At 49.0% G+C, this 21,767-nt stretch overlaps 2 protein-coding genes across 2 annotated transcripts in view; one reads left to right on the forward strand and one right to left on the reverse strand.

Annotated features, from left to right (window-relative positions):
• Positions 1 to 21,767, reverse strand: part of LOC119399996 (SUMO-conjugating enzyme UBC9) — a 562,334-nt gene that overhangs the window by 165,983 nt on the left and 374,584 nt on the right. The gene's annotated exons all lie outside the window — the stretch shown is intronic.
• On the forward strand, positions 8,611 to 13,004 carry LOC119400004 (BAG family molecular chaperone regulator 3). The gene is made up of 2 exons (XM_037666910.2): positions 8,611 to 8,868; positions 11,113 to 13,004. Exons 1-2 carry the CDS (start codon positions 8,701 to 8,703, stop codon positions 12,709 to 12,711), a joined length of 1,767 nt encoding a protein of 588 aa, XP_037522838.1. The 5' UTR covers positions 8,611 to 8,700; the 3' UTR covers positions 12,712 to 13,004.

Raw genomic sequence — 21,767 nt, forward strand, 5'->3', positions numbered from 1 at the left:
CCTAAACGCAAATTTGTGATGCAAGAAAGTTTTTGTATAATAATAATAATAATAATAATAATAATAATAATAATAATAATAATAATAATAATAATAATAATAATAATAATAATAATAATAATAGCTCAGGTTTTACGGGCCAATATCACGATATGATTATGAGGCGCATGTGGGGGATTCTGGATTAATTTTGGTCATCAGTGCCACTTTACCTACGTTGCAGCCATGCACAACTGGCAGAGAGCGGAGCGTGACAAGCTCAATACGTTAATCAGGAAGGCCATCAAGAGAGCTCTCGGGCTCCCCATCTACACAAGCTCGGAGAGACTGTTGCGTCTCGGAATGCACAACACGCTAAGAAATTGCGGAGGCTCAGGAGAGGGCACAATTCGCCAGGCTGTCCACCACGCGTTCCGGTAGGAACATTCTGCTGGAGTTGGTGACTCCAGCGACGGAAATCGAGTGTCGCTTCTGCATCATTCCTCGTGAACAGCGAGAACGAATCACCGTTGTCCCCATCCCGCGAAATGTCCACCCCGATCATAACGAGGGTAGGAGACGGGCCAGGGCAAAGGCTCTTTTAGAAAGGGCTCACGATCAGGCCGGGGACTGTTGCTTCGTCGACGCGGCCCGGTATCCCGAGGGGAAGGCGTATGTGGCAGTGAGCATCAACCACGAGGGGATAATCACAAACTCGACGACGGTCCGGACGACGGCAGCCGAAATAGCGGAGCAAGCTGCGATTGCGTTGGCCTTGCTGGACAACAGGAGGTCCACGATTTACAGCGACTCGAGATCGGCGATCAGAGCATTTGCCAAGGGCACCATCTCGGAACCGGCCTTGCGGATCCTCCGGGACAAGAGCATCGAGCCACACACACTTGTCTGGTTCCCAGCTCACATGGGACAGATCAGCCCCGCCCAATCTCAATGAGTCGGCCCACATAGCTGCGCGAGGACATAGTAGACCGCGTAGCTACCGGGGGGCGTGCTGAGGTTTTGGAGAATCGGGACCCTCCCACCTCGTATAACAAAATCACCAAGCATTTTTACCCGGGGCGGAGACAGTACGCTCCACCACACAGAAAATTAAGCAGACCACAGGTTCTGACACTCAGGTTACTTCAGGTCGGGGCGTACCCTAACCCCGCGCTATTGCACAAGATCTATCCTGAAATACAGCCAACTAATGCATGTTCATTATGCGCAGATATCGCTAATCTCGAACACATGCTCTGGCGGTGCCCCGCGTTACACGGCGGCGAAGTCATCACGCAGTCAAAATGGGAAGATGCTATTACCAGCTCCGGACTCGAAGCACAACCATGGGCAGTCCAACGGGCCCGCGACGCAGCAGAGAGACTTGGTCTTTCTGTTCCGACGTGGGAGCGGCCCGCAACGTGCTAGGGCGCGTTCCGCGAGGGACCGAAATAAAGTTTATTCATCCATCCATCAGCGGCCTAATTATTTAACGTGCACTGACATCGCACAGCACACGAGGCTGTATAGCATTTCACCTCCATCCATCGAAATGCGACCGCCGCGTCCGGGATCGAACCCACGTCCTATCGGGTCAGTGGCTTAAGCACCGTAACGATACACCGTGCCACCGCGGCGGCTATAGAGGTAAAATAGAGCTTGTGTGTGGAGTAAATATCGAGGGGAGAAATATGTAAATCAGGGTCATCAGCATCATCATCATCGTCATCATCAGCCTGTTTTAGTCCACCGCAGGACCAGGGCCTCTACTCCCAATTACTTCTGCAGTTTACTCTATGTCCTGTGCGAGCGGATTCCGTTTTATCCCCGCGAAATTCTCACTTTCGTCACTCCAAACCCCATATACGCGAAAATGCACGAGACAGCGACGAAGATCGTCTTCGCGCAAGCGGTCTCTTGGGTGGGCAAACCCCATTCACGCGACGGCTTCGGCGAGCGATCTCCACTGTTGCTGGCATGAAGGCGTACCAAAATTGGCCGGTCGCCAGCGGTATGCAATGTAAAATACGATGTTTTGTTGCATAATGGTAATAAAATGTTTATCATTGTCTTGCAGCATTTTTTTTCGATCCCATCACTGCTGCTACGTGCCGCCAAGCCGCGTCACAGACGGCGCGCGACTTGTAGTTCCCGTCCCTGAGGTCCCGTAACGCACGTTCGCATTCAACAACGTCAACGTTGCGCTCGTCGCCGTTGGCCATGTTGATGAACGTGTTGATGAACGAGTTGGTGAACGTTGTTGTTGATGCGCGTCGATAAGAAAGTGGCGGCGATCAGCAATACGTCACTGATGCATCTTGTTCCGGTGTTTTGCTATTGGCTGCTTGAGCACAGCACTTCCGGGCGACGAGCGACGGATTCCAAATCTGAAAAACCGAGCGATCGCGCGAAATCGACCACGCGACACGTCGCGCGAACGGCTCGTTTCGTCGCTCATATAGCATCGCTCGTCGCTGTCGCGTGCATTTTCGCGCATATGGGGTTTGGCCTTAACTCTCGGCCTACCTCGACCGCATTTCGCATCCAAGCTTGGTAACCATTCCGTTGCTCTTACTGTCTACCGGTTGTCTGTTCTACGCCTCACGTGGCCGGTACAAGTCCATTTCTTTCGCTCGATGTCAACTATAGGATGCCTGCTGCCCCTAGCTGCTTGTTCCCCGAGCTAGCTTTTTTTTGTCTAGTTGCCTTGTTATCCTCCATGTTTCAGCCCCTTGCGTTAAACGGGCAGTATGAAGTGATTGTATACATAACAGGACTTTTTGGGGGCCTATATTTGGTGCATACTGACAAATGTTACTTAACGCAGTAAAAAAAGAAGGAAAGAACGCACTTAGCAGATCACGTGAATTATTGTGGTTGTGAGACGTTGTTTCGCGAGGCAAAGATCAGTCTTGGCAAAAGCCGCACTGAACAAGCTCGCTTGGTACTGGAAGGATTTCTTATTAAGAAGAGGGGGGGGGGGTGCGTTAGCGAACCTTCCGTCACCCCGCACTCGAACGAATTTAGATACCTCGACACGTTTGTGAGACAGAATATCTGTTATCATCTTCTTTTCGTGAATTTTTCATTGGACGCGTCTGCGCATGTGCCCAAGGTATTGAAACCTCGATATAACGAACACGGATATAACGAAACATCGGTTATAACGAAGTAAATGAGGAATAGTCTTGCTATACATGCAGTGTTAGGAACATACATTTATAACGAATTTTCGGATATGACGAAGTTATTTTCGTGTAAGATGTAACTTCCTTATAATGAGATTTGACTGTATATATGTTTCATGACGACGTTGTGGAATAAACAGCTGCAAGTGTAGCGTTTGTCCCTTGTGTACCTTCCTTGTGTGCCGCGTTTTTTATTGCGCTAAGTAATTGTCAGCGATTTCAGTGAATTTTTTTTTGTCAGTGAAGTATAAATGTCAGTGATTGTACAATTTTCGCTTTAACGACAGCGGCAGATTTCCCGACGTTATTTATAGCAGTGCCTTCCGAATGCGCTCCGGCCCATCCTTATTCTTCGGTGAACTTACGTTTCGTGATTAGCTGGCTAGCCTATTAGTAATTGATACATATCCTTGTATACACTCCAACGTATGGTTTCCAATCGTGAACTCTTTCTCTTTGGCCAGGCTGTTGAGCATTACCTTTGTCTTCATCATACTTGTTTTAGGCCTACTTTATTACTTCATCGGTAAAATTCATCAATCATTTTATTTTATTTTCTGCAATTCGTTGCCATATTTACTGAAGAGTACTGTGTCATCGTAAAACAAGGTGAATAATGCGAATTGAAAATATTTAATAAAGTTTGACAATTAATGGTTCGTGAAGTTATTGACAATGGAATTGCAGCGCACCAGAGGGAGAGAGAGAGAGAGAAATGAGGCGAAAGAAGGGAGGATAACTAGAAGATAAACTTCTGGTTTTATACCCTGCACTATGCAGAATTAAAGGGGTCCTGCAACACTTTTACAGGTGACCACCAAATGGCTTCACTAGAGGAGTTTACTGCCTCACAAATCGACCGCCGCAAAAATTTTTAGAATCCGTCAAGTGCGAGCGGAGTTGGAGATTTGCTTTCTCTCTTCTCTCGCCCCGACGTACGCGCTGGAAGCTAAGGGGGGGGGGGGGGATGACACGGGGGGAAGAAGTTACGTCACGCGCGCGTCGGGACCTTCAGAACTTTTTTCTTTTTTTTTTCTTCGAACGTGCGGCTTACTTTCGGTGTAATCGCGAACGCGCGCGCGGGCACGTGGCGGCTTGCCGCGGCGGCCGTAGTAACTATACAGCCCACGATGCTCAAATCGACCAATGGCCGTGAGTTTGGGTACATGGCATCATTCGTAGGCAGAAGAGGGAGCGATTTCCAGCTGACTTTGAGAATTAACTGTAAATTCCTCGCTGCGTGCTGCGCTGTAATGTTTGGCTCGCGTGTTTTCAAGAGCCTCGACTACCGATCGGCAGCTTTTTCTGACCATGCTGAAGAAGGGCTGCGCGGCCCCTTCAAAGTTCGTTAAATCTCAAAGCGGCCGGCAGTCGGCTGGCTCTTCGCAGGAAGGGCTCCAGTTCGCCCATTTGAACCGACCGTCTGCGTCCACTGATTAAACAGCTAATTAATTTAATTCGTTTAATTACTACCGTAATTGACTTCCCTAGCAGTTTTAAGGTATCTCCCGTTACAGAAAAAAAATTCACCGCCATATCCACGAAGTGAATGATGTTAGCGGAGCTTGCTCTGAGATGATCGGGTAACCCGCGAATGCTCCGTGCACATTCATCTACCATCATATGTGGACGTGACAACGTTGTTATACATACATTACATTCACAATGTTTTTTTTTTTAATTTACGGTTGGATGCACTATATACATTTTGATGAAGTATATATACATTTGGATGAACTATAAACATTATATATACACAAGAGATGTTGTTTTACCAAGTTCAAGAAGGGTTTAAAGATGATTGCTTTATGATGGTTGAACTATACGCATTACATATACCCAAGAGATGTTCTTTTACAAAGTACAAGAAGGGGCGTCCCTCGATGAGCTTGGGGACTCGTTTCCCTTTAAAGATGATTGCTTTATGATCAGTAAAGTATGTTGCCAAGGGGTCATCGATGATGGGACACAATGGAAAGTTCGAGAAGGCAACATCGATACAAGTGCCCCTGATGGTGGCGGAACGTTTGCAGTCGTACGATACGCATCGGAGAGCGTAACGTGACATCATGTGTTGGCTGGTTATTGGCAAGGCGAGATCTTCCCGAGCTGCTGCTGCGTTGCGAGCCCGTCGCGCTGCTGCCGTTCATGCTGCGGAGCGGCAACGAAGAGAATTCACTTAGTGAGCTCCCGGCGAAGAGAAAGGAAGCGAGCGAAACGAGCGGTGCGGCCAGCGAGCAGTCACCTAACCGACCTTACTAGCGCTTGCGCTGAGCGTGGTGTGTGCCGCCTCAGAGTGCCGCCTTGAGCGTCGGTGCCATCTAGTGAGCATTCTTGAAATCACCGGAGAGAGCGCAGCTGCGCCGAGCGCCGCGCCGACGGTCACAGAGGTGAGGACAAGGCGCGAGCATAAGAAGCTTGGCGAGCAAGCTCCTAAAAGTAATAATGGAGGCAGCGAGCAAGCATTCCATTTACAGGCGAAATCCTTAGATGCCTCATTAAACGCGAAAATTGACCGTCGGCGTCCCGCGGCGTCGGCGTCAACACGAGTGATGAGAAAATCGTTATTACGTGATGACGTCGCCGCATGATGTCACAGATAGCCAGAATTGTGACGTCATCATGACGTTACATCCCGTGTCGTCGCTTGGTGAAGTCATCAGATGACAGTTGCTTGGTCAAAGGTGCGCCGATCACGGAGGCTGTGCAAAAACCAAGTGAGGTGCAGAAAGCTTGCAATGCCTTCGATCCTGGATGAACACAATCGACGGCAGACGAAAAAGTAGGAGATGGGTTTCGCCTTCGAGTCGTCTTAGGCGATTGCATAGGGACCCTGTGAGTTCTTTTAGGATTTTCGGGCACATTTTTTGAAACGCCGTGTATGTTTGTCCATGCTACACTGAACTATTTTGAGTCGTCTTTTTTTCAGTGGCGCAAAGAAGTGTTTCATTTTGTTTTCTCTCTCTATCACTCAGTGGCGTATCAACTACATAGGTCGCGAGTTGGCGGGGCGGATATATATATATATATATATATATATATATATATATATATATATATATATATATATATATGTATATAACAGTGTGCACAAACAGAGCTCTGCGCTAAAATCTGCCTGACACGTGACATTACAAGATCGCACAAATTCTTACGACATTAAAATTCTCCCGACTTCTGCGGAAAGTCCTCCCCTACCCTCTAGACTTCTGACAGTGCGGGGGGGGGGGGGGGGAGACTCAAGGCTGTCACCGATCGCATTGATCGTTTTCGCGAGCCTTCTTGCTTCTTCCAGAGCACGGCACGAGATTCCTGGATGAAGTGGCCGCACGCGCTCGCAGAAAAGTGAGAGCACAGGCGCACCTACCGGACAAGGCAGGGGGGGGGGGGGGAGGCAAAAAAGTGAGAGCACAGGCTTACCTACCGGAGAAGGCAGGGGGGGGGGGGCAAAAAAGTGAGAGCACAGGCGTACCTACCGGGGAAGGCAGGAAAGGGGGCGGCAAGAAAAGTGAGAGCACAGGCGTACCTTCCGGGGAAGGCAGAGTGGGGGGGGGGGGGGGGTCTCTCCCCTCCCCCGGTCTTCCCCGGTAGGTACGCCTGTGCTCTCATTTGCGATTGCGTGCGGCCAGTTCATCCAGGAATCTCGTGCCGTGCTCTGGAAGCAGCGAGAAGGTTCGCGAAAACGATCAATGCGAGCCAGACTAGAAGCGTCGCCTTGCGTCACGCTTGGGCAACGCGTCTGTAGCGGCGAACACTCCCTCCGTGATGCCTTCGCAGCGGGCGGAAGTCACGGAGGTGCCTGTGAATAGCACCACTGAGCACGTAGCGGCGCGCTCGTCGGGGCAACCGAAGCGGCGGTTACGATGTAGAGAAGAAAAAAATGTGAATAAATAGCTATTATGGTTCAATCCTCACGGTGAAAGACGGCAGGCTTTGGTCCAAACAAGCAAAAAAAAAAGAAAGAAAAGAAGAAATGAAGAAGAAGATGAGTTAGGCGAATTGTTTGAACATCTGTGTTATTCTTGTCAGATGTCTGTACAAGTCTTTTATTACTGCCGATCTCGTTTGTTAACGATCTCGCGCAGTCAATACGAACATAAATACGCCTGGTTCATCATTGCGTAATCTGTATTGATGACAACGCAATTAAAGACAGTACTTCAAAACTGGATAGCGCGAAATCGACCAGGACTACGAAGGAACACAGTACCATGCACTATAAAGCAGTGCGCACCGAATGAATAATCGAACTTGTGCAGTGAATTGACTGGGAGCTAGGAATGACCATGTTTGCTTCACGCTCTTGCAGTAGGCATTGATTACAAAGGGGTACATTGATCATATACTATATGCACATATATGCATGTGGTACATATTGCCAGTGGCGTAGCGGGGGGGGGGGGGGGGGGTTCATCCCCCCCCCCCCCGGAATTTTTCAGTTTTGCTTGCGTATATATACACGCACACAGACAAACGCACGCACGAACATACATAAAGTATGGTTAAACCCCCCCCCCCCCCCCCGAAAAAATTTCTGGCTACGCCCCTGCATATTGCACATATATGCATGCAGCATGAAATACAAGAAGTTATGCGAGAAAGCTAGCAATGCATCATCGCAATTCGCAGTGGTTAAAAAAAAGGGAACTTAAAAAAAATTCCTGTCTACTGGCATTATTGAAGCAATGATCTGATGCATATTCGTGAGAGAACCAAGTATCATTTTAACCTCCAACCTGCAAATCTAACGGGACATCGCAATTATGTCGATGCAATAACAACATCAAAGAACAAATGACACGACTGGCAAGTAAGGCATCGCAATATATGTCGATGCAATTACAACATTGGAGAACATATGCCACCACTGCGAGCTATTTAGGGAAATTTGTGAAATAAGGCCAGGAAAACACGCTTGTGATACTCCTGCACGGAACTTTAGCGAACGCGTTTCATTCAACGGCAAAATTACAGCTGTAAGCATGGCTGTAAGCACCTGAACAAGCTGCATCCGGCACAGCTGTGAACCGGGTGCGGCTTTTTTTTTCTTGTCTCGGTTTGTTTCGTTAATCGATGTGTAAACCATAATAAGCCTTTCAATTCTCGTCAAAGCACCCAAACGTTATTTTCGTCACCTCGGAGACCTCAAGAAATCGACATATGCGGGCGCGTCGGTGACCTACATGTGTCAAAACGAGGAACGTTCGAAACTGGCGCGCATCTTCTGGAATGTTCGCGACGTCTCGCGTAGTTTGTCGTTGCGCGCGAAAGAACGCGGGATTTCGAGAAGCTTCTCGTTCCCGTACCAGCGTCGCGGTGGCGCTAGTAGTCAGCCACTCTCTTTTTCGATTCGTTGGCTCAAACAGTGACGTTGCGCCATTCCCGCTTCCGATTGGCTCCTAGTACTGCTGACGTAACGCGCGTTTTTTTATTGTTGATTGACTTCCTTCTTTCTTTTTCCTCGCCTTTCTACGCGTAGGCGGACGAAACGGCGTTGCGAGTTTTTGTGCGCTGTGGTGGGTAGGCGATAAATATGAGCTACAGACGTGTGCCGTTTCAGTTTAATCCCGACCGAAGCTCGGACGAGAGACGATCGGAGATACTTCGCAGGTTCGGGTTTCAACCCGAAGAGGATAACAACATGTTCTACGAAACCAATTCGCCCTCATGGTCTTCAGACTGGGCCAGCCGTTTCCACAGGGTAAGTTGCAGCTCTGTCGACATTTCGTAGCGCTCTTGCGCAAGCGGCTGACAACGCATTTCGCGCTCGCTATGTGAATTAACCCTACTATCGTGCCGCGTTTTGCAGTAGCTTCCGATTGGTGTACAACCGTACTTTCGCGTGTCACAACATTGATTTTTACGGAATGCCGAGCTATAAATGGGGTCCAGAACCATCAGCGAGTACGGGTGGTGGCCTTGTGGATTGGCTTGGCTATGAATGTGTGCCCTCATTGATTTCCGGCCTATCGTCTGCTCGCAGCGGCAAAATGTCGTCTGCTTCTTCGTTAATCCGGTTTTCTGGAACTGTCTGGAAGGTGGAAACGCGATTGCTAGCAGCGTCTTTCGAATGCGTCTTGTCAAAAAACCGGTTGAGAAAGTCCGAGTAAGCGAAGGCATTCCGTGCAATCATCGCGACGCATAACCTTCAGAGCGGCGCTTTGGCCAGAGACCTTGAACGCTTGTGCTGCAGTGGCCGCGCGTAGGCAAAACAAATAACGGTAAAGACAAACGCCTGGCTCAGAAAAATGGCGCGTTGATATAACGGGTTGGTCAAGCCAGGCGATGGTCAAGTTTGTGGGGTTTGGGAGGGGGTTTCGTTGTTGGCGCCTTGGGTTGAACGTTCGAGAGAATTTTGTTGTTGTGTCGTCTTTCGGTCGGTTGCCGCGCCGCCCTTTTGTTTTGTTGTTCTTCGGAATATATTTAGACGGTCAGCGAAGTTGCTATTTTGCGTGGGCCGCCTGGCCTCCCGCAGCGTTTTTTTGGGCGGTGCTACGTTAGACAGCGTCGAGGGGTTTGCGAGCAGCGCCATTTTGACAGGCGGAAACATAGCGGAACAAAAAAATAACGAAGTAGAGCGGAGAGTGCGCGAGGTTAGGGGGTGAGAGTGCCGAAAAAGAAGAGCTTTTTTTGTTCTTGTTACTCGCTTCCGTTTCGGCGGTCGTCTGTTGGTACGCGGTGTGTCGTGCGTTGTGTGGACTGGTGTGGCTCACCCAACGGCGTTTTCGATCGTCAATTCGCCATTTCTTGCCCGTTTTTCGAAATTGTGGGACACAACATGGCTGGCCGCAAGCGAAAATCTCAGGTGCATACCCTTGACAACGGAGTGATTTGTAGTTGCCTGGTGGTACCAACGGCATGCAGACGAAAGTAGCAGACGCCGCACGTCGTCTGCTGCAAAGGGTTCTTGCCCTGTTCAAACGTTTCGCCACAGTTTTTTGCGGGTTTTGTGTGAGCGTGACATCGAATGTTGCAGCTGACGTGTTAATGACGTTGTCTGTACGCCATGGTAGCTCATTATTACCTTGTTACCTGGTACGAACGGCATCCAGTTGAGTGGATCGGAAGAAGCAGACGACAGTGTTGCAGACGCCGTACGTCGGCTGCTATCAAGCGTTCTGGGCCCGTTCGTTCAGTATTCGAGTTTCGTGTGAGCTTGACGTCAAGTGTTGCAGGTGACGTGTTAATGACGTTGCCTATTCGGCATGCTAGCTGTTAATAGAAGACGACTGTTATCGTTTAACCTGCTGCGAATCCCGGGCAGCTCGGAAATCGATTTGTCAGGGCAACGCGCGGGCGCGTTTTCGCTGTTGTCTGCTCGACGATTTGTTTTAGTGTGCCTTGGAGGTCGCTTTGGTCAAGAGGCTTTGTGTGTTAGTTCTCGCGGAGTGCGGCTTACGAACATAAAAGCCCAATCAATAGAAGTTCCATTTCCAGCTGGAAAGATTACCGGTTCGATGATTCAGCCATATATATGTAGTGGCGCTATAATTCAGCTCAAAGTCGATGAATATCCGGGTGTAATATGGCCGAGTTCCAGCCGGTAACTGACTAAGTTCCAGCTCAACATTCATCCGCTTCGAGCTGAAATACCGAACCGTTAGTCTTTATAGCTGGAAAGATTTCCGCTTCAGTAATCCAGCTGGAAATGGAACTTTTTTTCCCTTGGGAGGTCGATCTGTTAGTTAAAAAAGCTTTCCGCCGTTTGGTAATCGTCTGTGACCGCTAGCTTATAAAAGGTAAAAAGAAAACGACGCAAGAGAGACGGAACACATTGAAAGATGCACAAACAGCGCTGTATCGGTGCGTCTTTCTGCGTGTTCCGTCACTCTTGCAATGTTTTACTTTTCCTAGCCAAGTGTAAACCAACTCGGCCAAATATCAGTTTTAGCCACGTGTTTGCCACGTGATTGTTGCCTGACTTTCTTTCTTTCCTCTGACGCAGCCCGCCTTTTACGACGACCCGGAATGGCGCAACACCAGCTCCGTGTTTGGCAACTCTGGGTCCATGCCGGGCTCGCCGCAGTCGTCTCGCGTGCGCCGGGGCTGGACAACGGACTTTGACGAAGGCGGCGTCCCCATCAAGGTCGTTCACGAGACGACGTCGGGCGGCGCCACCGGTCACGACGACGACGCCGCCTCGGAGACGTCTTCCCAGGGCAGCCGGTCCAGCGGTTCCAGCGCCCGTAGCGGCGCTGGCGCCTCCAACGGGGCCTCGTGCTCCAAGCCGCGCCACGAACCTCGAGTCCACCACATCCCCATCATGGTGGAGGGGCGCGCGGGCGCCTCGGGCTACGCCTCCGACGGTGACGTGAAACCTCAGACCAGCAGGAGGTCCTTTGCCAGTCCCAAGGAAGGTCAGCCCGGTCCCTCTGGGGAGCCCAGGAACGTCCACACAGTGCCCATCGAAGTGGATGGATACCCCGTACAGGGCAAGCCGGCAAGAAGTCCATCCCAGAACCACCACCACCAGGACGAGGAGATGACCGGAGAGTCGCAGAACATGCGGACTATTCCCATCCAGATGGACTGCGGCGACGAAGCCATGGCTAGGTGTCGGGTCGACGACCCGATGGATGAGCAAGACGGCGGGGAGAAGAGCTGGCCTCACACGTTTCCGAGGCAGAAGTGCCAGCAGTCAGCCCGGCGCGCCCCGCAGACGACGACCAAGTCATCGTCGGGCGGGAGGCTAGCTCCGCAGGCCCCACCCGCCAAGCAGGGCTCGGAGCCACCGCCCCCGCAGCAGGAGACAAGCAAGCCGTCCACGGCTGAAGAGCAAATCCGCCGGATCAGCCTGGAGCTCGCCGACCTCCGGCAGCAGGTGTTGAACTTCAACGGCAAGCCCGGCGACAAGCAGTACAAGTTCCTGGACGAGATGCTGACGCGGCTCATGATCAAGCTCGACGCCGTCGACCCGGCGGGCAGGGATGACGTCCGACAGCTGCGCAAGTCGATGGTCAAGGAGGTGCAGTCCGTCATCAACCTACTGGAGGGCAGGGGGCCGACGAACGCGCTCGTCGAGGTTCCACCTCGGGAAGTTGAAGAGCTCGCCGACGAAGCCACCCAGTATGCCGAGGACGGAAGCATCGACAGCCACGAAGACGCCCCTGCCGCCGGGGCAGCTTCATCCACCAAACCAGAGTCGTCTTCAAAGCCCGAGGTTGCAGGCACTGTTGAAGCGCCACATGCTGTACAAGCAGCCGGCAGCAAGGATGAGAAGGGAGACACACCCATGGAAGTCGAGGTGCCGGCGACTTCCGAAGCCCCTCAGCCACCAAGTGCCGAGGCGGCGCCCTCCGCTGCCGGCGGCAGTGGCGGTGCAGAAGAGCCCACACCAGAACCTCCGACAATTCCAATGCCTGTTGACCTCGACACTTCTCTACCCAGTTCCTCTGGTAACGCTGCAGAAGCCGGACCTGTAGAACCGGGATCCATGAGCCCGTTCAACGAACAAAACCTGTCGTCCCTAAACAACAATGAAATGGAAAGTACCGTTACGGAAGGCACCATCCCCACTGAGCATTCGGGCTCGACGGAACTCTGAAGAGGGTCTCTGGCGAGTTCGCCGTGTCACAGTATTGCAGTTAGGTTCTGTTTAAAAGAAAACGAACGTGTCACAGAATCTGGAGGTGGACAGAAAAAAAAGCCTGTACCGGTGCTGTGGGGGTGGCCCTGCTGGAACCAAAGTTTCTTGCAATGACTGACTGTACATACTGTTGTATCTAAGTCAAAACTATGCGTGTACATAAGTTTGTTTTCTTTCCGCGTGTATTTAAAAGAAGTGTGGTGTAATTGTTTCGACTTGTTATAATAAATGTCTAGCATTGTCTCTATGCACTTCACGTCTCATTTCTTTAGTGTCCACATGTTCTTCCATCCCTCTATGCGTTCGGTGCACAAGTCAGCAGAAGGTCTGCTTAACACACTAATGGTGTGCCCTAGCCAAGGCCACATACGCTTGTTGAGATAGTCAGTCTACCTCTCCTTGGCATTACTGTCTATTAGTTCTCATTAATATTGCGTCTAACAAAGAAATACGAGCCCTTAAAAGTGACCTTCTTTCCTTCAGTCTACCTCATGTTTCTCCACAGATTGGCTTGAACAGCAGTTGTATCCTTTCTTACTGGCCCGAAGTGGCAGAAAGAAGCGCTGGGAGAGTAATCTGGTCTTCTCAATAAGAGGGCTAATTGCTTTATGGTAGCCTCCCATGTTCCAGAAAAGAAATGCTGACTGCATTGCGAATTGAGTCGAAGGCTTACCTATTTACTAGCTGTTTCTTTCAAACTTGGGCACAATCTTTATAAAAAACTCAATATACGAGCGCAGGCATGGCATGCCAAGAACTCTACTAAGGGCCAGAGAAACTACGTCTCGAGGGCAAAGCCCCTAGGCTAAGTCGGTGGCTTCGCCCACGTAGGAACTGGTAGGTCAAAGGCTTTCCCGATCGTGAGCTCTCCGGACAGCCAGGAGCTGATCTTGGAGGACTTCACTGGTTATATACGCCGACTCGTCCTCCTCACTGTTGAGATCGGCAGGCACTGTCCACCTTTTGCATCGCAATATGTACAAGAAAGAGTAAGCGAAGACTCATGTTTAGTGGGGTGCCTTCATACGCGTGCATCGAAGCGCCCTCATGTTCAGTTATGTCATTTTGCTGCTTAGTGAACCTGCGGTGCTGGCGTCGCTATCGTGTTTGCAGTACTCCGTATTCCTTCAAAATAGCAAAAAAAAAAAAAGATTGAAGAAACCTTTCCCCATCGAGAAAGTAGGGGCAAGCGAAGCTTTGCGTCTGCTTGGCTGACGTACTAATTTTTTTTTCTATCTCAATGCACAACGCTCCCTCCTACCTGCTTCCTTCCTCCCTGCCGGGAATTGGACCTTCATCCACATACTTACCAGCTCAACAGGCAACAACGAAGGTCACGCGTTCATATTATCCTGGCAACAGTGAAATGTGGCAACGTGAAATGACAAATAAGACACCCCGATGAAAGATCGAATTGCTCCATATCAGAAAATGGCTGATCACCGATAAACCTACGATCGAGAGAGCATAAATGCACAATTAAGTGACCGGCGCATCTTCTAGTGCCTCATTTCTGTACTCTCGTCGGCGCCGAGCTTTTCGCGTACGAGGCCGCCGAAATATGTAACTCGGAACAAGCTGCGCCTGAAAAAAAAAAAAAAAAAAAAAAGAGGTAATTCATGTCTTTGAGAGTGTTTCACCATAGTATAGAGGAGGCTATGGTTTCACCAACGACACTCTCTAGCTAAATATGACTTGCACTGACGTCACTGAAAACGCCGTGTCGGAGCACGAATATGTGGGGACGCGACGTTTCCGATGTCACATGATCAACACATCACAAGCAGGTTCTTTCATTATTCAGGCAGAGAGACGTTCCTGCCGCGTCGTTTTCACATAGACGCAACTTGCTTGTCATCAAAGCCGCCATTGTGGAGTCCCAGTTCCTTTCAGAAGCTGCGTCCATGACGTCACGTGCAAGCCATCTAAGGCTACTGGACGCCGCTACCGGTACATCGATATCCGGGCAAGCCGGTCGGGGGCCCCATTGTCCCGCGTTCACCGCTCGCGTACACGCTTCCTGGTTTGATATTTCCCGGTCACGGATGATGTAGCAAGGTGTTCCCGTTTGCTCGCCGGGCCACTGCGAGTGGGACAGGTGTTCGCCCTTGAAACCGTGCGACGCATCCCTCTGTTCGCACCTGGCTGTACGTCTCGACTCGGTTGCATTAAAAATGCATGCGCGAAGGTCGGCGAGCTGATGCTGGCGTGTTCGACCGCGTTCGCTGCCATCGAGCACGACTTACGAATCCATGCGGCCTCGCGAATTAGTGCTAATTGTAGCGCCGACCTAAACGGACATAGAAGAAGTGGAGAACTAAATGCCTGTATTCGTATAGGAAAGGGGGAAAAGTGACAATGGGGGAGTGTCACGTGATTCCGCTAGCTTCAGTTCAGCACCTCTATGACGCCGCTGTCCCGCTCTACGGGGCGCGGTGCCTCTTGGGTAGGATTAAAGCCCCCGCAGCAGACGAATCAAAGCGAGACGACCAATAGTACCGTTTGCCTATCACGTGACTAGGGCATATTATCAGGTGACGCTCCGTCATGTTTTTCTTTCCTCCATGTCGCCAGGGGGGCACGGGGGTGCAAAATTTTCGCCCGCCCGCCCCTATCAACCCCATCAGCAAGCACAATCAAAACACGACGCATAACTGTTGCTCTGTGAATGTAGTTTTGTATGTATGTTAGCAAACAATGGCGTAGACGTAGCCAGGGGGGTGGGGAAGGGTTCAAACCCTCATCCGAAAATTTTCACTTGTGCATGTGTGTATATACACACGCACATACAAACGCACGGACGAACATACAAGAAGTATGGCTGAACACCCCCTTCCCCCACCCCTTCGAAAAAAAATTTCTGGCTACGCTACTGTTACCAAAGGCAGCAACAGAGATATTTGGACACATAGGGTGTCAAGGCAAAAACTCACAGGGTACATGCCTTACCAGGGGCGTAGCCAAGGGGGGGGGGGGGGGGTTGGGGGGGTTCAAACCCCCCCCCCCCCGAAATTTTTCAGTTTTGCTTGCGTATATAGGCACGCACACATACAAACGCACGCACGAACATACATAAAGTATGGTTGAACCCCCCCCGAAAAAAATTTCTGGCTACGCCCCTGTGCCTTACGCATTCGCCTAAGACGATTCGAAGGCGAAAGCCATGCGGCGTGGCTATCTTACCGTGCACTTTATATCGACGTCCAACGTTCGCTAATTAACTGTCGCCATGTGACCGCTCATATGTCCATTTTGTGTCGAATATTAACTGTAACCCGCGAGAGACGTTCCCCTGTCCAATCGGAAGCCTCATTGTCCCATGTGAGGAACGGGCAAAGTGTTGGTGATCAGAAAATGGTGAGAAGAAATATGATGATGATGATGACGGGCGTTGCAAGACTTTACACTTGAAACGGAGTAAATTGAGGATCCTGACATGGCTGGGGTGTAAAAGTCACACTAAAGGTTCGGCCACCTTTGAGAATGATAGCGTGCTGCTATATATTTAGCAATTCTACTGGGTGCCTCTAGCACATCGCTTTTTTTTTTTTTTTTGCATCCGTATTTTGCCCCTGATTACCTTCGCAGTACTCCGAATAAAGTTTTTTTTTTCATTAATTCATCCGTATACGGGCTTTAGTGTTGTCTCAGGTTGATACTTTTGAAAGTTCGAGGGCATTTTTCTTTAATGCTTTAAGTAACACCATCATTCTTCACGCAGTTTTTCCCACCATGCTGCGTATCCTTTCATCGTCAATTCATCTACAAACACACAATAAAAAGATCCCCAATGGAGTTACTATTGCATTCCTTTACACCTTGGGAGGAAGTTCACACCGGCAACTAAGTTTTGCGCTGCACAGAACTGATATAGAACTGAAGTTCTTGCTTCAATCGAGTGTGATGTATGTACTACACGCGTTTACGAGCATGTGCAGCTGCTTGTGAACATGTATGATATGGCAGTGATGGAAACCTCCCTTGTTGCGTGCAGGAGTGATGGAAACACCCTTTGTCCGTCAGGCGCATCGATGCGAGGGCTCGTAGGGAAAATACTGGAGGCAAAGACAAGGAGGCGGTATGTTTGAAAAGAAACATCGGGCAGTCATGCACGGCGAAACTTTCTTGTCGAGATTTTTTTTTTCAAGGCGAAAATCTTATATGCATCATGAGAAGGGTCACATGGCGAAAAGCCGGCGTGATGTATACACCCGTGAGCAAAAGTCGAGTGCTGTCGAGAGCATTTCTTTGACAAATTCCGTCAGAGTAATGCTCTCGACAACTTTTCCGTCAAGGTAATGCTCTCGTTAACAGACGGCGCGCGACTAGACGGCGTAGACAGCGATTTCGGCTCGCACTTCCGGGGTCCGTGTACTTTTGCTCACGGGTGTACGTACACGAAGGCACAGGAATCACACACACACACACACAAAAAAAAAATATCCGGCAGATTTTACGCATTGTGGGAATCAATTTCATGCGAAGTAGTGAGCAAGCAGCATATGCTTTATGTTTGATTTGAGTCAAGGGTTACCAGATGTATTGGCGTATTTGTGTAAATTCGGAGTGGTTGTTCGAACAACATAACATTGGTTCACAAGGGGTGCTATTCTGGACATTGTCAGATTCCGCCATGTTGTCGAATTCCGCCATTGGTCAAGTCTGATTGGCCCGGAGGGCTGCTACGGCCCCTCCGATATTGGCTTATAGAATACCGCCATTACTAAATTTGACAAGATGGCGGAATTTGACAGTGTCCAGGATAGCACCCCAGGCACGTCGAGTACACTGAAGTCTAAAAGGCACCTCATGGTCTGACGTAATGTCGGCATTCACGCTGGAGCAGAAACGTTGTGCTTATCACGAAGAAGATGTACGCTTCGGTGCGATGATGTGCATGACAGAAGTTGTCGTAAACGTATTCACGCCACGCTTGACCGTAGCTTGCGGAGTCATAGATGTACATATGTAGTATTTATTGCATTGATATAAAAACACATAGCCAAAACTGCCACCACAGTTGGCGTTGTCCCTACATGACGCTTGTATAGGGTCTTTTTCAGAAGCACTTTGAACAGCTGGGGTTGCACGGTCGTAGAATACTTGACTGCCATCCAGAAAACCTGAGTTCGATTCCGGCTCGAGCACGGATTTTTATTCTTTGCTTCCATCGGGATATTTCACCCATCGACAACGCTGCCGACGCCGGCACCACAGTTCCTGCGACACGGGCTCCTTCACGCTGTCGTCTTAAGACTTCCATTGTCCGGCTTGATAATCACCTGTGGCGCATACCCGAATACCACGGGCCACGGTATTCGGGTATGTGCCACACGTCACTGGTGGAAAGTATTTCATGACGTACGCGACAGGGAAGTAAGGTTATTCATGCCGTGACCTGCGGATCGTGTTCACATACGCTCTTGTCCTTCTATGTCAATTTGTGTCAATTTCGGTGCGCACCAGGTGAAGGAGACGACCACGAGAACGCCAAGACACAGACAGACAGACAGACAGACAGACAGACAGATAGATAGATAGATAGATAGATAGATAGATAGATAGATAGATAGATAGATAGATAGATAGATAGATAGATAGATAGATAGATAGATAGATAGATAGATAGATAGATAGATAGATAGATAGATAGATAGATAGATAGATAGATAGATAGATAGATAGATAGATAGATAGAAACGGTTAAAGTGCCTTTGGTTGGCTAAGAAATGCTTCGCACTTAAAACCAACCTCACACCTCGTGGCTCCGGGCGCGCGAGTTGCGCAGTCACTTCGTCTAATTGCGACGTTCGCGTGGCTAATAAAAAATGCAGGCGTTCGCGTTACTTGGCTTACTGACATCTCGGGGAGCGAGAGCCCTGTAAAAACGACCGAAGACACGACTGTGCATATACACGAAATAATGAAAGCAATTAAGTGAATACCGAGTTGCGCAGTGAAAGCTAAAATAGTGAAAGCGATGAGTGAAAGTTAACTATACGATGTTATTCAAAGCGAATTAAGCGACTGCTGAGTTAATTAGTTAAAGTGACACCAGTGACGCATAATCAGTGAATGTTGGACGTCGATACAGAGTGCACCGTAAAATAACCCACCCCGAATGACTTGCACCTTCGAGTGGTTTTAGGCGAACGCCTAGACGGCGATGTTCTTCTTTTTTTATTTTTTTGGTATGAGTGCAACAAGGCTAACAAAGATGCCTTAATCCAAATTCATAGCTGATTATTAGCATGATTATAATCAAATCCATAGCTGATTATGTGCAGCTCTAACATTATAAGAAAATATGCAGATCCTAATATGAAGCTCCGAGCAGACGGCCAGAGACAACCTCGTTTGCAGAAGACATAAATATATATGACTGTTGTGGAGTGTGTGTTCACGCGGCGTCTCGTTGGCAAAAAAATGCGAAGCGCCACTCGGAATAGAATCCAGTGACGTCACACCTGACGTCGCGGTGAAGGGGGGTCCAACCGCGCTGCGCGCGGAAATAGGCGTGCCAAGGAATTCCCGCTCTTTGCTGCATTTTTGATGGACAGTAACGCAACCGGGGGTCTCGCTGCGCGCATGCTTTCTCTTCAAGCAGCTGCAGTTTTTGTGAAACAGGACTCTATAAATAATATAATTTTAAGAAATTTCACCGTGGCAGCGCGTGATGATTGCGGCAATAATGCGTCCCAGTTTATCTTTCTACAGCGAAACGAATCCAGCGTCTTAAACCCTTTCTGGCGTGCGACAGATGATACTTTCCAAGGACAAAATCGTGTGGCCCTGGAAGACATTTTCTTTTTTTTGTAGACAACTTTCTGCAATGCCAATATATACGCAGAGGGGTCTTCCTGAAGGCAACGATTGAATCGCCTTATTCTGAATGCACTTGAATGTTTTGTAGTGAATGTTGCACCGTGTTAACGTACCGCAGAGAAGCTTCCCGGAGGCAACAATTGAATCTTAGCGTTCTGGGAGCTGACGATTGCTTCAGTAGTGAACTTTCTAGAGTGATTCTGTAAGCACTTGAATGTTTTCGTAGTGAATGTTGTACAGTGCAAATATATGCGCAGAGGAGACTTTCCGGAGGCAACAATTGAATCTTAGCTTTCTGGGAGCTGAAGGTTGCTTCTGTAGTGAAGATTCTGGAGTGTTGAGTGTATGCGCTCACGACGTTTACCGAAGGCGACGACTGAATACACTATGCTGATTCTTCAAGAACTTGAAAGTTTTGGTAGGGAATTTTGTACAGTGCAAATACATGCGCAGATGAGACTTTCAGGAGGCAACAATTGAATTTGAGCTTTCTGGGAGCTGACGATTGCTTCGGTAGTGAACGTTCTATAGAGTGTTGAGTGTATGCGTTGATGACGTTTGCCGAAGGCGTCGATTGAACAGACTATGCTGATTCTGCAAGCACTTGAACGTTTTGGTAATGAATGTTGTACAGTGCAAAATTTAATATATGCGCAGATGAGACTTTCCGAAGGCAAAAATTGAATCTGAGCTTTCTGGGAGTTGACGATTGCTTCGGTAGTGAACGTTCTAGAGTGTTGAAACGTGTATGCGCTCACGACGTTTACCGAAGGCGACGATTGAATACACTATGCGGATTCTGCAAGCACTTGAAAGTTTTGGTAGCGAATGTTGCACAGGGCAAATATATGCTCAGAGCAGACTTTCCGGAGGCAACAGCTGAATCTGAGCTTTCTGGGAGCTGACGATTGCTTCGATAGTGAACGTTCTAGTGTAGAATGTATGCGCAGATGACATTTCCGGAGGGCAACGACTGAATCGGCTAATTCTGGAAACACTTGAACGCTTCGGTAGTGAATGTGTTAAAGTGCAAATGTATGCCCTGAGGAGTCTTCCTGAAGTCAACTGATTATTCTCTTTCTTGGAGCTGACGAATGCTTTTGTAGCGACTAAACTGTAGATTGCAGACGACATTCACAATAGGCAACGACTGAATCCCCTGATTCTGGAAGCACTCGAATGTTTCAGTAGCGAATGCTCGGAAGCACACGAATGTTTTCTGATCCGGTACAGCGAACGTTTGGCTAAATTAGCTGCATTGCCTTGTCCCTCACGCGTCACAGTGTTGCGTGAGAGGCCTCATGCTTTTAAGCTTGAGTTGTCCCAGTCTGGTGCAAGATTTGCTCGACGCATTTGCAATGCTCGCGCTGTACACAAAAACACGCCACTCTGCTTTTTGTCTTTTAGGGGCGAAGCTCCTTAAGGCGGCACCCGTTCGTCCCTCGTAGTCGTAGTAGTAGTCGTAGTGCGTAACCAGTCTTACGCTTTGACCTCCAAGGTGGTGCCGGTGGGAGATTTTTCCTGTGCGTTGTTGAACAATAAAAAATTCGCAGCGTGCGCGTTAACTAAAAGCCGAATTCTTCTGTCTCTCATTCCCCATTAGCAGCCATTGGCATGTTCCAGTAGGAAACGTTAGTAGAAGTAGAAGTGTAAGTGTTAGCTAAAAGCCGACTTCTTCTGTCTCTCATTCCCTTTAGCAGCCATTGTTTACCTCCAAGGTAGTGCCTGGTGAGATTTCTCCTGTGCGTGATTAAACAATAAAAATTTTGTTCAAAACGCCGTTGATTGATGAAATAAACCAACGAAAGACGCCAGATGTTTTGTAAAAGCAAAACGAAAGAACGCCAGATGTTTCTAAAGCAAAACGAAAAGACGCCAGCTGCTTAACGAAAGACGCCAGATGTTTTCTAAAGCAATGGTTTTCTAAACAATGAAAATTCACAGCGTACATGTAAAATTAAAGTGAGCTGCAAGTCGTCATAACTCATCGAACCTTTAGTATAAACGCGCCCGATCTCACGTCGGTGATGATGTACTGGGCAGAATTCACGGAAGATTCACAGTTTACCGATGAACCTCCGCAGCTTCGCCCACTCATCATCATTCACTCCGTGGATATGCTGTGATTTTTTTATTTTTTTTCCCCTTTCGCTATTGCTTTCGAGCCAACGGCCAGGTTTCAGTGCTCT

The sequence above is a fragment of the Rhipicephalus sanguineus genome, chromosome 7 (assembly GCF_013339695.2).
Source record: "Rhipicephalus sanguineus isolate Rsan-2018 chromosome 7, BIME_Rsan_1.4, whole genome shotgun sequence".
Lineage (NCBI taxonomy): Eukaryota > Metazoa > Arthropoda > Arachnida > Ixodida > Ixodidae > Rhipicephalus > Rhipicephalus sanguineus.

Excerpts from the sequence above, each read along its gene's own strand:
- LOC119400004 (XM_037666910.2), top strand. The coding sequence starts at position 8,701 with ATGAGCTACAGACGTGTGCCGTTTCAGTTTAATCCCGACCGAAGCTCG. Across the intron at positions 8,869-11,112 it reads GGGCCAGCCGTTTCCACAGG|CCCGCCTTTTACGACGACCC; the intron begins GTAAGTTGCAGC and ends CCTCTGACGCAG.